The 16,333-nt window shown below is 40.8% G+C and overlaps 1 protein-coding gene across 2 annotated transcripts in view; it reads right to left on the bottom strand.

Annotated features, from left to right (window-relative positions):
• Positions 1 to 522: 522 nt before the first annotated feature.
• Positions 523 to 16,333, bottom strand: part of nell2a (neural EGFL like 2a) — a 74,392-nt gene continuing 58,581 nt past the window's right edge. For both annotated transcript variants that reach the window (XM_062420052.1, XM_062420053.1), the window contains exons 16-20: positions 10,920 to 11,060; positions 8,575 to 8,768; positions 5,535 to 5,711; positions 2,100 to 2,324; positions 523 to 564 (exon numbers count right to left, since the gene is read on the bottom strand). In XM_062420052.1, coding sequence (XP_062276036.1) covers positions 523 to 564; positions 2,100 to 2,324; positions 5,535 to 5,711; positions 8,575 to 8,768; positions 10,920 to 11,060 — 779 coding nt within the window. The remainder of the gene's footprint in view (positions 565 to 2,099; positions 2,325 to 5,534; positions 5,712 to 8,574; positions 8,769 to 10,919; positions 11,061 to 16,333) is intronic.

Genomic DNA, 16,333 nt, shown 5'->3' with positions numbered 1-16,333 from the left:
TAATAGTAATATCTTACAGATTCATGTAGCGATGACTCGGAGTGGGGGAACGGTGATCCTTAAAGGTTCACTCTAAGTGGTGAGAAAGAACAAAGAGTGGGTTTGAGGGAACTGTCCATCATCTGTTTGGTATGATATAGGTTTGCATTTGGTATAAAGAGGAGTTGAGGAGGCAGGCGCAGCTCGCAGTATTTGCAAAACACTCTTAATGCTTAACGTGCACGTGGAGCCAGGTGGGTGGGGTTTACCATGAAGAACATACAATAAGATGAGCTAGAAACTGGAGATAATTAGCGGAAAGTACCTGAAGGTTAATTTTTTGACAATGTGATATTGTATGAATTATCCTGATTAGTAACCACCATCCATCTGGTTTAGCAGGCTAAAACAAATCCTGACAATGCAAATACTGTTGACCCACGCCTGCAAGGAGGACAGTGAAGAGACAGAGGGGTGGTGTTATCTTTTTTTTTTTTTTTTTACATGGAGAACACTGTACAGGTGCCTTCGGATCCGCCAGGACTAAAGGCACATGGGGTCCACTGAGCAACAGATGTGTCCATTCTGGAAATGAGAAGAAGAGATGGCAAAGAAACACATGAGTGGATTATAATCACACTTTAACCTCAGGCAAACTCTTTTTGAAGCTCAGCAGATAATATTTTTAGGTGGCGCCGCTGCAGCATACAGACTCCGTTTGGCATTTAGAATTCCTCTGGGTGTCATTTTGGCACCAATTGATCCAAGGCGGCAATATTCTACTGAGAATACAAATGTGAATGGTCACAGAGGCGTTTTGCTTTAAACTTGGGAGACTAAAGGTTTGCACGGAGAGTACTGTATGTGCTAAACAAATACTGCCAATACCAACTCAATACAGACCCTGATAACAGTAAATCTGTGTTGATGTATTTCAATTCAAAGTAGATCTTTGATGCATAGTAAGATTTCTTTGGAAAACTTTGAATATTTAACAGTTTTTTCCACTGAGATTGGCTGCTATCATTTCTGTAAGAGGTGCATTTTATATTCAGGCAAGCAGGGAGAAAATATTCATCCTAGAAACTCAGGCAAGGGAGTCGGTCTTGGTGGATTAGTCCTAAAGCCGAGGCAAACAATATATGCTCACAATTGGTAATGAAGAGGATATTCACCTGCACATTTTACTCTCTCAGTGATTGTTCTGTGTTCTCTTGGAACAAAAACTCGTGGAGTGCGACTGTCTCCACCTGATTTACGAGGACCAATTATGCAAGTTTGTCTCAGTTTTCTAGATAGACTTGCTAATTATGCAAGTTTGTCTCAGTTTTCTAGATAGACTTGCTGAGGCACTTTACTTAGTTAGTATTGTGTGTGAGCTTATTTAACATAGTGGAGAGAGGACTGTGATTCCCTCCTGCAGCTGAGCCAGAGGACAGGAGTTGAGGGGATGACGGATCAGTGCAGACCCCTTGTGGTCCAAGGTTTTCATTTCTTTCTCTTTTTTTTAAACAAGCAGTGGTAGAATATTAATACAACTCCTATTAATAAAAAGAAATGAAATTCCTAAAAATCTCAACTTCAAGTATTTGAAGAATGACTCTCAAATGAAACATCACATCTTATTCATTATCCTCTTCCCTCTTTGTTGTGCTTTTGAAGAAAGAAAGCAGCATTTGTCACATTATTATTGTGGGAAAATTTGGATTGTCCTCTAGGCAATCACTGTCATGTGCAACTGTGTGTATTCTGGTTAACTAAATAGACTGGGAGTTACTCATTAATCTCCTTCTCCATTGTTGCTGCTCTAATTACCACCCTATTAAATTTGGAGAAATGTTTCTTTTTACTATGGAAAAGCTTTGTGTGCACAGGTTAGCAAATCCAAATCACCACACAAATGGCTACACCTCCAGACATATGCACAAAAAGGTCAAATAAATTCAATGTTCAATGAGATATTATGGAAACAAATACTGCCTTTACAATGCAGACTCTGGTTTTTTTCTGTCAAAGCACAAAGGTTTCTCAATTTTTCAAACCACTTTTCTTTGGTGTTTTGTCTGGCACTGAAGTAGACGAACTGTAATTTGCAGCTTCGAGGCTGCCTGCCGTTTTACCTTGCACTGGCACAGGGTGCACTCGGTGCCATGTTTAATCCAGGAGGAACCACTGAAGCGTGAGATGTTGTGCTCGTCCGTGCACGTCTTGGTGATGTCGTTGCGGATGGTGTCGGCCTGGCAGGGGTCAGTGACACACCGATGACAGCACTCGCCCTCGGGCACCACGGTAAACTCACAGTCCACAGGCGGGCACGGCAGAGGCCAGCAGTCCACCTGCCCCTGCTGCAGAGGCACAGAAAGAGAGAATTTGTGATGGATAGACAGACAGCGAAGAAAAGGAGTTCAAAATAATCTCTGCATCTTCACTATTGCTTTTTCAATGCCTGAACAAGGCATTCATGCAAATACACACGTTTCACCTGACGCTGTACATTTGCATTCTAGAGGGACCATCTTCATTTGATGGAGAAAAAAAGTTGTTAAGGTACCAAGGAAATAAAGATGAGCAGAGCAATCTTCCAACACAGTCAGCAATTTTTCCAGACTGTAGAGGTAAATGCTCCAGCTTCTTAATTGACTTGTTCTGGTCCCCCTCTCTCATTGTTGTTCCCATATTAATCACAGCAAACTTTCAGCAGAGAAAGCCTTATTGGATTTATGTGCTGCAATTTTCTATTGGCCTGAGAAAACAGGTCATATATATTGGCCAACTTTGAACATCCCTCCAACAGTATTCTTTATGATTCGTTTTTGAGTGTTTTTACTTTACACCTTCTTGTGAGATGAACTATGAGCTCAGGCTGTGTATGTTTAAGCACTAGCGCAGATACAAAAGGCATGCACACATAAAGTTACAAGAGGCTTGATGCAAGTGGCCCACCGGGCATATTTAATATCTCTGAAATTCGTCTGGCTCAGCATTCCAGAAATGTTGTAGCAAATTAGGCTGGCTATAAAGCACGGGGCTCACGTGATGCTAATGCCCACTCCCTGCTTTCATGCAATGTATAAACATTTGAAGTAGGAAATCCCCCCCGAGTGGCCCTCTTTGGCTGTAGCCAGGGGAAGGGATTGAATGTAGCCTCAGGTATCTTTCCCATGCTGCGATAAGGGACACCATCATCTTTGTCTGTTTATGCAGATGTGGCCTATGATCACAAAGGAGAGAGCACTTTGCTATAAAATCAGCTTTCATTTGCCTTCCAAACAGAACAGTGTGGTGTGGAAACTTGATCAACCTAACACTGAAGCGGCTCTTTCATCTCTTTGTGATATTTCATAAGGTTATTATTTTAATCTGGCTTTGCGTTCAGTCTTCATGGTATCTGACTGCATTTTAATCTCTTTGCCTTTACTTTACAAGAATACATGTTACAAAATGCCTCCGGGAGATTAAAACTAGTGACATTTATCTTTGCCTGGGAATTAACCAGCAACAATCATGCTTTCTTTTATGCACCACACAACAATCTTAAGTACAACTTATGACTGGGGAAATCAATGTATCTTTGATCTTCTGTCGATTTAACAAGATAGCAAACCACCAGTGGTCTGTGCGTGCATATTCTGCAAAGGCCAGATTCTTGATTTCAAATGATTGCATGGGTAGCAGAGAGGGAGTCACATCTTGGTCTTGGGAGAATGTTTTGCCCATCTGCCTGCTGTCACTGTGTATTTTAAGGCTCCTGCTGAGCCTGGACAGCCATGGCTCTGCTAAGTGTAGAAGCATTCAAGGTTCATTTCACGTCCCTGTCACGCTACTGGAGCCCCAGTACGGTATCGCACAGCAGCTTTCTCCCTCGCCCTTTCAAGTGCTGCTCTTTATACTGTGTGGCTGGTGGTCCTTTTGCTTTGTGGCTTTGTCTCTGTGCATCTTTAATTGAGTGTGTTTTATGTCCCTGCGTGTGTTTGCATGAGTACTGTATGTGTTGCCATGCTGCCAGGTGTGCCTACATTCTCAAACATGACTACATATGTGTGCACATGTTTATACTATGTAAACACTTATGTTTGTATACTGTGTGTGTGTGTGTGTGTGTGTGTGTGTGTGTGTGTGTGTGTGTGTGTGTGTGCGTGCGTGCGTGCGTGCGTGCGTGCGTGCGTGCGTGCGTGCGTGCGTGCGTGCATGCGTGTCTGTGTGTCCTGCTGCTGCGACAGGCATGCCTGCATTCTCGGATGTGTTTGTATCTGCTTGTGTCAACATATATAAGTGCCTACTGTGAGCACAGCCCAAGCAAGAGTGAAGCCGAGCAAACCCATTTTCTGTGCTTCCCCACTGCCTCTCAGCTGAGCAGTGATTTTCAAGCTTTTATATAATGGCTCACTGTAAGAAATCCAAAAAGCAGGCCTCAGGTCTGGGCACCAGGGCAGCAGTACAATAGAGTGAGGGGGGACAGGGGTGGAAATGGCATCGCTGCTGCTACTCAAACCATAAATCTGTCAGACTGTAGCCAACTTATATTATCTACAAGTAAGGTTGATCTTTAAAAGACAAAGACAAGAGTGGGGAAAAAAAGAAGAAAAAGGAGTTGTAAAGTGTGTCTCTGGGATCCACAACGAAGATGATTTGTGAGTCACTGAACAGAAGGAGTGACACTGGTGTGGGTATGTGTTACTGCCTAGCGTGGGTGCGACAAGACGGTGGGGTAGAATATAAAGCGTGACATTTGCATTTAATATGCATACGGCTATGTGGGGAGAAGTAGAAAGGTTTATTGTTTTTGTCAGATTTATTGGGAATCACTTATGAAATGCTTCCCTGTTGTTGTGCTCAGCTGCAATATGTAAACCTTGAAAAAGGCCGACATGGCAGAGGATGTGAACGCAAAGAAAATAGTGCATATGCTTTGCTGTGAAAGATTCATGTGGCGAACACAATGTGATTTTGTTTCGAGTGAGAAATAGGATTGCATTTAGAGGACACACAGAGCACACAGAAACACACATACTCATCAATCAACACTGTGCACAAACCTCTCAAAGCATGATACACACTGTAACACCTCCCACTCTTGAGCCACACACACACACACACACACACACACACACACACACACACACACACACACACACACACACACATTTTCTCCTGTTCTCTTAACCTTGAAAGTATCCTTCATAAAATGTATAATTCCATCAGACAACAGTGCAGAGGGTCCTTTGAATTCTCTAAAATCTCCCTAATAACAAACTCTATTTCTTTCATCTTCATTTTCTCCTCTCCTCTTTTTATTGACCTCTTAATCACTCCCCCTCTCTTTACCACAAAACTTTTCTCCTTGACTTTCTTTGCATAGCACATCTCTCATTCATGAGCATTTCCATGGAGACTGGAGTATTTGTTACATTTTCTTGTGTGGGCGCTGTGGCACAGGAATGAGTGTTCATGTTGTTTTCGCTCTCACCATAAATGAGCCTGGATAAAGTCATCGACTCAATTCCTGCAATGTAAAATCCACAAACGTGGGGGTTAATATATTCATCCTTACTTACCAGGCACTGGCACTGCTGGCAATTCTCCACCCATGTGTCCCCGCTGCCGTAGGTGAGCAGGCCGTTCTGGTGCAGACACTGGCTGCTCAGTCGAGGGTCGCACTCAGGGCAGCAGAACAGGTCGGCGTTGGGGTTGTCGCAGTCGCAAACCATCCTGCGGCACATCACTTGGCCAGCCTGAACAAGAAGCACATTTATCACAAAGGCACGATAAATGTTAAATGCAGGCATGTGCACACATACGGTATACAGTACATGCATGCATGTGTAAGGCTATTAGTTTGATGGGATCATTAAACATAAAACACATTAAAACACAATAAACACATGGTTATAATAATGAATATTGTAATAATGTAAGTAGCCTGTCCATGGTAACTGTTTTGAAGCTCTCTTTCATGATAATAAGCCTCAGATAGTACTGTACTGTAGGCAACACACACCAAACTGAAATATATGAATTATGAATACTGAGTACTGTGAGTTATGAATACTGATGCACCTCGTTTTTCAGTAGTTTCTGTTCATCAGTGAGATATTTGGAAAACTGTCTTGTTGTCTCTGTGATTTAAGGTGCCCTCCACACACAACAACTGCTGTGGGTCTGAAATTAACTTGTTACCTTTGTCACATTCTCCTCTCAAACTCATATCCGGTGTTAGTACTTAAATGTTCAACTGTGTGAGGCTGAAGTATAATGAATATATACCATTTATTCTCCATATATGTTACATGCAGACACAATGCCATGGACCAAGAATATATACAGTAGGTAAAAAACTGCTACTTTTTGTCTTTACATTAAATTTCCTTTAGGGTGCTAACAAATAGGACAACGATCCAGAGAATTAAGGAGTAGGCGGGTGAGCAATCACTATTGATCTTCTTGCATTTTTCTGCAAAAGTCAGTTTAAAGACCATAAAGATGGAAGAGTCCAATAGTAAGTCAGCGCCATCACAGTCTTTCTCCAAACTGTGCCAATTAAATAAAACTATCTTCTTTTTTTCTCCTTTCTTCTAATGTTTTAGAAAGTAGTGACCTCAAACATGCAGTACAGGCAACCCATCTGGTGCTCAAAGCAGATTAAAGCAACAATTTGCATATTGCACAACCTCAGTCTGGACACAACCCAGCCTTTGTCTTTTCTTTGATGTTTGACCTTGGTTTCCCCCATCACTTAGTCCCAGCTCAACATCTAATATCCAGCTGCGTCCGCCCACCTCCAAAACAATAACATGTTTACTCCTCTGCTCCCTCAACCGCTCAATACAACTAATTTTGACAGGCAGCTCTTCAATCTTTCAAATCAATTAATATGAGTCATTTAATTAGGGAGCCATTTCTGCCCTGGTCCTTTGTAATCAAATGAATAATTTGCTGCTTGATCATTCACTACCGACACTAATCCACTATAATCACCTTCCACTACTGTCAGGCATTAGGTTGAGTGAAATGCTGAATTGCAAAGTATGACTGGTCCGTGACCTGATAATCACGGAGGAAAAATGTGTTTGTGGTGATGGAATGAGTTTTACGGACCAACTGTTCCCAGATGGCTTGTCACTTTGGTGTCAGAAATCAATCAAAACAACTACATCAAAAAGTCTGAGTCATTCTGGCAGACCTTTAAAGCTCACTACATATAGCTACTGCACTTAAATTAAATAGCTCTTCACCACGGCATCACTGTCATATCAGAGTTTATTGTATCAGTGTTTCCATTTCTCCCGTTGTCTTTCCTTGCCAGCCTTATCCTACGCATTTCCTGATCTGTTTAAGAAGGAGGAGGGGTGAAGACAAAGACAGTCTTTTAATTTGAATCAGAATTTGATTAAAACTGTGGGAGTGAGGCATTTGGCCAGTGCATTCTAATATATCTAAAACTGGGCCCATTCGCTCATGTGTCATACTATATGTTATAAATCAGTGGATTTTAAGAATCAGAAAGTGAAAAAAAGAAATTCATTTATGTCTCGCTGCAGTTACAGAGGGTACAAGAAGCTAGCTCACTCGTTACACAACTAGCTGGTGCAGTAGCAAGCAAACTAGCTCACTCACTAAAAACAAAACAAAATCACAACAAGTGAGCCTGATGAAACATACATGAAACACGCTTGCTCTTCCACTTGCAGAGAATGTGTAGATAAATACCAAGAATTTGGTGCAGTGCTGACTATTTGGTGTGCAGCAAGCCCCATCTCCACTTTTGGTTCTTTTGTATTGTCTGCAATGCAGGAGGCGGTCTATATTTATAGCACTTTCAACTTCTGTTTTGGCCTCTTTGGGGCACCAGAACAAGCTGTAAAGACAACACTGGCATATTAGCACCTTGTAAAGCTGTTAAGGCGAATGTGTTAGCGAACTGTTGCCTATTTCCACATCCAGCAGATACATTAACTCTTGAGGGAATTATCCTGTTGTTTAGCTGTTTTATGTGTGTTTTATATCTGTTTTATATATATACATATATACATAGTTTTGTCTGTCATAAAATAGATGCCGATGTCTCGGGCCAACAGTGACCATGAACCGCAATCTCCACAGTTGAAATCTGACAATATTAGCTCAAAAGAAGACGTGTATTTTCTTATTGCATCATCCATGCAACAATACTTTTTTTTTCAAAATGTCACTGACAAAACAAGTTAACATTTGTTGCTGATTGGCCCAGTGGGGGATGGCCACATTCTTACGAATGAGCAGGTCTACAGTTGCTTTGTTGTTCTTTGTTTAGACACTCGCATAGTAGACAGAATAAACAAAGGAGACAAAATCCATTCATAGACCAATTGGGCACACATGCAGTAAGAGAGGGGACATTATTGCTCAACTATCTGTGGCACTGGGCGCATTTTCTCTGTCTCTATCTGCCTCTTTATCTTTTTTTGTATTATCATATCCATCTTTCCACTTGTCTGACTCTGTCTGTTTCATCCGATCCATCTACCTCTGCTTTGGCTACTCTCTCTTAGTCTCTGTATTTCTCTCTCAGCCCTCTTTGTCTCTGGCACTGTGTGTACATCTCCCTCTGTTTCTTACCTGGCAGGAGCACACAGAGCACCTATCGCTGTCCAGTACCCAGATCTGCCCACTGTGCTTGACCTTGTTGTCATGGATACAGTCACCGGTGCAGTTGTGCCCATGGGGGCAGCGGCAGTCATAGCCTCCCTCCAGGTTGAAGCACACTGTGTCGTTGGCACAGGTGTTCCTCCCCGTCTTGCATTCATTAATATCTGCAGGGAGTACAAAGAAGACGACATCATACATATGCTCAGTGCTGGTAACAGTTTATGCCTGGCTTGTGGAAATGGGTCCTGGTAATGTCCCTTTTGTAACATGGTAACAAAGGAGTGTTTTTTGTCACAAAAGGGCTGGAAGTTGTATCACTGGAGGGGATCCATACGTATCAGTGAGCAGCTATATTTTAGCAAGACAGCTTCAAATGCAACTGTAAAATGCAGCAATAAAACAATTTTCAAATGTTAAGGGAAAGATACAAAATGTAACTGTAATGTAGCCTAGAAACCCACTTTTGGTCAAATTATGACTTTGCTTTACAGAGTTTCCCTGGATTTTTTGAGAAAAGGTGGCAAAGGTTGGAGAGTGTGTGTGTGCTGCAGTGTACACAGTTTGTATGCACACCTTTAGAGTGTCGTGCATATATTTTACCAAACAATAATCTTGGTTTCACATACAAAAGTGTCCATAGGGATTTAAATTTTATACCAAGATGGAACAAAAAAATTAAAAATAAAAGCCATGAATGTGCTTATTTTATAGGCCTGGGACAATATTCATATCACCTGATTCGATACTGTTATAATACCTTGATTGAGAATTGATTCTCAATTGAATGAATAGAAAAGTGTGCTCCAGTATACTCTGTGCCAAACCATTCACTGCTGTTATTAGTCCACTGAAATACAATAGGACACATAACTGGCAATTAAGATAAATGGTCCAAAGCATCTTACCGTCTCCTGCCTGCATGAGAATAACAAACTGAGGGGGAGGCAGAATGCTCCGCTGTGTTAGTATTAACATAATGTCTGCAGCAGTGGAGAGCAGTCTCTCTGCTGCACCGGGGAACTCCCTACTCTTTCCGATATGTGCAATGTGATCTTAAATGACCAAAGTGAATCAGTACTTTGTTCTTATTCAAAAGACAGCATCTCATATAGCACATTGTCCCTGTCTCTGTACAGGGGCATTTGGGATTTATTAGGACCAGAGGGGAGAGTGCCCCCTACTGGCCCACCAATACCACTTCCAACAGCAATTTAGTTTTTGCCAGTAGGTCTCCCATCCAGGTACTAGCTAAGACCATACCTGCTTAACTTAATTCATTCAGCAGAAGTAGAGTATATGTTGGCATAGCTGCATTGTGAAAACCAGACAGGTTTGAGGTTTTTTTTCTTTTTTTTGAGAATGCCTTTAATGTGCTTTTTTTCCTGACTCTCTCAATACTCAAGCTGACAGCCAAGATGGGGTCAACTAGTGGAGCCAGCTAGCACTATTGTTACAGGCAATGCTTCACTGTTACAGTAGATTGAGGGTTACATTTTGACAGCTGACACTTTTCCTGACAGGCTATATCAGAGAGAAAGCCCCAGAATATGAACAGGCTGCAAAAAGAAAACTGACATTTTGTGAGGAAAACATACTGATAGTGATGTACCTATCCAATCATACCAGCACTTACAGAAGCATAACAAAACATATTAGACAAAAAGTTGCAGAGATTGTGATGGCAGATCATTCATATATTTCAACAAAGTTCTGCTAAATTAAAAGACAATCTGAGGAAGCAAAAAAATACTCTCTTCCTCTGTGATGGAACTTAGATGTTAAATCAGATGCCATTCAATAGAAATGTCCATTAATAAGGCATTGTGGAGCCATCAGATGCAAACAATAGGAAAATTAATGTAAACCTCATTTGGGTGAAAGAAATCACAGGTTTGAAAAATGGGAGCAGAATAATAAGAAAAATTCAAAAAAATCTGGCACAACTTCCTCTAATTAGGAAAAAAGTGGCATCAAAACTCCAAGTTTAAGGTCAAAATTGATTAATGTGGGGGGACAAACTATCGTGGAAAATGCAGTTTATTAACATATGAGAATTTTAGGTTGAATCCATGACGTGAAACATTAATGAAATGTCAGTTTTAATTTCATTGTATATCTGAAAATCATGAATACCTATATGTTTATATTGCACATGTGAAATGTGTGATGAATTCACATTTATTTATTTTTTGATGCATATGTTGAATTAAAAATGTGACAGAGTTATCAACCTGCAAATCATATAATCACATTTTTAAAGTTTCCTCTTCATATTTTTCATATTTGTGTAAGAAAAGAAAAGGTAGGTCACTCACCTACACATGACTCCCCACTGGCTGAAAACAAGCCGTTGTCATGGTAGCCATCACGGCACTCACAGTGGTACCAGCCGGGCAAGTTGACACAAGTGGATTTACTATCACACTCGACAAAGCCATCCGCACACTCATCAATATCTGTAGAGGAGGGAAAAGAAAGACAAGGGAAGATATTAAAGGTGCAGTGTGTAGGATTTATTGGCATCTAGCTGTGGGGTTGCAAATTGCAACCAACTGATCCTAGAGAGGGCCGTGAAACTTGCAAGTTTCACGGCCCTCTCTAGAGCCAGATAAAAAGGGCTCTTTCTCACAGTGATTCTTATTTTCAGGTGATTATACACTCATTAAAACATACTTATGAATATTATATTACATATCTGCTAAGTCCATCCTGCTAGACACCACTAAATTCACACACACTGATCTTTTAACACAATCCTTTAATCTTGTTGGTTGCAAAGTATGTTCTTCAGAGTAAAAGGGATATTGAGCTCCATTCTTGCCTTGTAGGCATTTTCGTCATTGACTTATTTAAAATTGACAAAACAACGTGTCTAACATTTGAGTGAATCTAGTCCGTAGGCCTTATTGATTAAGCATACTTGCATAGCCACAGAGGGACATGTGTATCAATAAAAGATAGCAAGGAATGAATGAATCTAATATAACAAGCCTATTCTTAGAAGCCAGAAATACAACATGTGAAATGCCAGTGAAATCCGATACAGTCTAATCCACCAACACATGCAGGCAAACAAGTAAACCCCAAAGTGTGCGCACTTTTGTTGAACTTTAGTTGGACATTAGTTTCTATGAGGCGATGTTCAAAAAAGCTCAGTAAATGGCTTTGACAACACCTTCTAATACAGCCTGTGGGTGGTTGTGAATAGATGGAGCTGATGTGTTTTCACAGAACTCCACTTAGAAATATCCTTGACTCTGCCTCCTCTTTCAGCTCCTGTCTTTAATACAAGACTTAGATTACAAGCTCTGACTTTCTCCTCTTTATGTGTTTCTGTTCTTTCCCCACTCGTTCTCTATTTATATTATCTTTTTTTATCTGTTATTCCTTTTCAGTCTTTTATTCCTCTGTTTACCCACACCTTTTATTCCAACAAGCACCCATCCAACAAACATCTACCAAGAACAAATCCAATATAATTTGCAATAATGTAGAAAGCACATGAAGAGACAGATCACTCTGATATTTCAGCTAACATTTAATTAAACTAAGGGCCAGGCCCACACGAGAGAGGAAATAAAGCCTGTTATTACACAGTAGGGCTAAATACGTTAGGCCCAGACATGCGCCGTGATTAAATGTGTCTGCATAGCCAGTGATGGCTTTTTTATGATTGTGCATGATGCATGATGCTCTGCTCTCATTATGAAAATGGCAGTGTGCCGTGTCTGACCTTCTCCACGACCTCCTGCAACAGTATCCCCCATAGAGCGACAGGCAGACTGGCTCATGGTCCCCCACCGCCCAGGCAGTAATGGGATTAAGATCTATTGGCTAATGAGCCCTCAGCCTTTTAATAGAATTTCTGCAGCAGATTAACCGTTGATCAAATGTCCCGCAGATTAGGGCCCTATCTATTTAAAAATTACCCACATTTGTCTGAATCATGTGCAGGTTTGCAGAAAAACCTGCATGATCTTCCTTTATTCAGTTTTCCATACTGATCAGGTTAGAAATGCTTTCTCTTTCAATGCAGCAGACTTAAAAAGGAAAGCTCATATTTCACTAATTACATCAGTTTGGTAAGAGCAGAGCACCTCATTTTCTCCCCTTAGGACAGCAATGCTGGGTTAAAAGGACACTGCTTAAAAATCATGAGTGTCCAGCAAATAGCATAACTAGCTTATCTTTGTAAATTAATATAAATTCTCCCCACTCCTGAAGAGAAATATCCAATGCTCTTTGTTGCCTGTGAATTTTAGTGTGATAAAAGCACAGGGAGCTTTTAAAGGGAAAAGCTGCATGAGGTGTATTGCCAGGATATCAAAAAAATCAAGCTGAATTTGTTCAAATCATCCTCTTCTGCCCAATAAGACAGTCTGAAATTGTTCAAAGTCCAACTGAGCAGTCAGACACTATTTATAACAGACTGATGGTGAATCTAAAAATATGCAAATGGGTTATTTTCAGACAGTTTCATTCAAGCATTTAAAAAAGTTGTCTGGCTATAACAACAGAGGGTTGCACTCGGAACAAAAGATTCATCATTTTCTCTTTAATCTGTGCCGAACCTGTCAGCTACAATTATGGCACAACGCATCTCAGCCTGGCGTCAAATCAACTTTTAAAGTGTTGCAGTGTTTAAGGACAGTAACTTGCTGTTGTCACACCTTGGACTTGACTAAATAGAATATGCGAGGTATAACATGCTGGCAAAAGTCTTGACTCCTCTTTTATCATCTTGCGTAAATGATAATGGAAGATCACTGTAATTAAATCAACAACAATGACAATCAGATGGAGGCGCTTCCTGGAAGCTCTGTAATTATTGAATGTTGCAGCTTTGTCTTTCATTGAATCATAGATGTGGATGGTGCAGTGCTTTCACTTGTTAAATCATGTCATGTTTTTCCTTTCTCTGCTCTGAAAAAAGGAGTACACAAACAAAATAAAAAAATGGCCTTCTGTCTCTATCTCCTGCAGAGGTCAAGTCCACAGAAGAACAGTTATTTTGGAGTTGCCTTGCTGACTGAAAGATATGGAACTGACAGAGAATTACCTACACAAAGAGAGGAGGAAGAGGACAAGGATGAAGCAAATGAGGAGGATGGGGATGAAAGGAAGTAGAAGGAGGTGGTGGAGGCAACAAGGGAAGAAGAAGCAGGAAGAGGAGGAGGGGGAGATGGAGGAGTAATAGGCAAAGAGAGACAATGAGACAGACTGCAGTTATCCTACTCGTTATCCTGAGTGGCAGTCTGGAAACAAGGGCTCTATTAAGGCAGCTCTCAGAGGACAAAGTGAGGAACAAGCGGGTGGTCTTTCCTTCTGCAGCCTCCTGGGCTTGTTATGCCGCTCTGCGATGAACAACCCCCTTCCTCTTTCTTCATCCTCTGCCTTCACCTTTCTGTGTGTTACTTTTTCACTTCACCTGTCGGTCTGTCTCAAAGCTAAGGCAAAAACAGAGGTGCCCTCATCATCACCTTTGCTCATTCCAGTTTGCTCTGTCTTTGAGCAGAAAAGGGCAGAGTTTAGTCTGGCCTGGCCTCTTCTCTTCATCCCTCCCTTTCATTGCATCTGCTCCCGCCAACCTCTTCACTTTGTCTTTGTTACCCATTCTGATCCTTGACAGTTACAAAATGTTCCTTTTACCCCTTCCCTCTCTCTTCTCATCCACCAATGTAGTTTCTTCTCTCATGTCTTTTTCCTTTCTTTGACTGACAGATAGTCCTGTAGGTTGGGATGTGGTTCTGTTGCACTGCAACATTCAGCAAAGAAGCCATTATTGCTACAAAACTTACCTTTCCCGTACAGTAGCCTAATTCAAACTGATTTCCATTTCCATTGAGGACTACCTGATAATCCTGATAGGCTCCAGGAGGAATTATTCAGACACATCTCTGGATCTCAACTCAACCTCTCCTCCTGCTCCTATGTCAAATTCACCACTAAGACACCATTTGACAGTAAGTGGGGTTAAGTTAAATGTGTCATATCACATTTACTATGACAACTGACAAAAGGATGAAATATCTTGAAGTCAACAATAATGTGTACAAAGCTTTTAATGGCATGTACATGACACAGCGATAAGGTAAGAAATGGATTGCGGATCCCTGATATTCTATGTACAGTAAAGTGTAATTGAGTGATTGTCACTGGTCCTCAGTCTTCATTAAGACTCAGAGTGAACTCAAATAATCAATCAATCATCATGAAGCCCAAGGCAAATTGAGTTACACACTGGGTTCCTGAAGATGAAACAGACACTGAAACACAAATCCATATCTGCAAGCACTTGAACAGGAAAGTGGATAAGTAATCATGGTAAATTGGACGCAAGCACAATTGCTAGCTGTAAGCATATAATGTAATCACTGTTACAGATACCTATAGTTGTAAAAATTCCTGCACTCTCTTATGTCAAACTAAAATCACAGTTAGTGATTCTTTTTTACAGTCACAACTAATGTAAGAGTAAGTTTCAATTTATTAGTGAATGGAAGAAAAACACCTTCTGACGCAGATCATAAATTCACCTTTACCAAGTGTCTGATTGACAGTGCTAATATAGGAGTTTATTAACCGGTGCCGACATTCAATGTAAACAAATGTGTGCTGGCAACTGATAACTGGAGCCACAGTCATATTAACATGGCAATTTAAAGCTCAATCAATATATTTGTATTAACTATGGAAAATTATTATTGCAATGTGAAATGTGTTGCTCATGAGAATGAACATACAGATCATTATCATCTAACTTCTTCCATTCCTCTCTGCAATATAAAGCATTTCAGAATATTTTAGCGTTTTGGTTTTATGGCCTCAACTCTTGGTTCACTCTCACCACTCTCATCAATTCACCAGAAAAGCTCTGATTAGCCCAATTGCTACCTGCTCAGCACCAAACAACATTTGGCTGCTAAAGAGGCAGAAATTTTCCCTGCTTGGTTTTTCGAATATATTGAATATATCGAAGAAAAATATCTTGCTAACTCCAAGTTGGAGGTAGAAGTAGCCGGTAGCGTCTAAACTGACCAACCTTAACATTAGCAGTTAAGGTAATTCATACTCTAAAGCTGACTACCTAATTAGCTCACTAGTTCGCAAAATTACTTTAGCAGTGCACTTCTCAAACTGTCAGTGTTTGACAGCTCATTCAGCATTAACCCAAGGTGCAACACAAGACATGTCTCCATGATTGTAAATAACAAGGAGGCATTCATTAGCTAGAAAGCTAATGTGGGTTGAGGTTCAGAGTCAGTGGCTCTTTCTGTGTTTTGTGGCAAGCTGCTGTCTGACTGCTTGTTGTGTCATAATCTGTCAATAATAGAATAGTGAGTGTTACTGCTTCATGTAAATACAGTTCCAACTGAAATCATGTAATTGCCTGAAGAATTTCTCTATGAAGCCACAACAAATGGCATTCTTCCTAGTATATGGGCAGAAAAGAGGCACTATCATTAAACCTAATAAATAAAACTTTTTTTTTTCTTAAAGGAGGACACAGGGCATATAATATACAGAGCACATTTGTAATCTGCAGCAGTGAAAAATTCATTTCTGTTGGATTGAAAAGCAATGTGGCCGTCCAGTGTTTACTGCAGTTCACTGCACTGCAGCAGCTACAGCGGCAAGCTATCCCTGGGAGATGTGTCATTTAGGTAGAAGCAGCAGGTTGCGCTCAGCTAAACGACAGCTCCGGCCATTAGCAAGGCCTAATTAAGAC

This window comes from Scomber scombrus, chromosome 6 (assembly GCF_963691925.1).
Source record: "Scomber scombrus chromosome 6, fScoSco1.1, whole genome shotgun sequence".
NCBI classification, from domain to species: domain Eukaryota; kingdom Metazoa; phylum Chordata; class Actinopteri; order Scombriformes; family Scombridae; genus Scomber; species Scomber scombrus.
The sequence above is the reverse complement of the archived record's forward strand: the minus strand, read 5'-3'. Positions and strand labels throughout refer to the sequence as shown.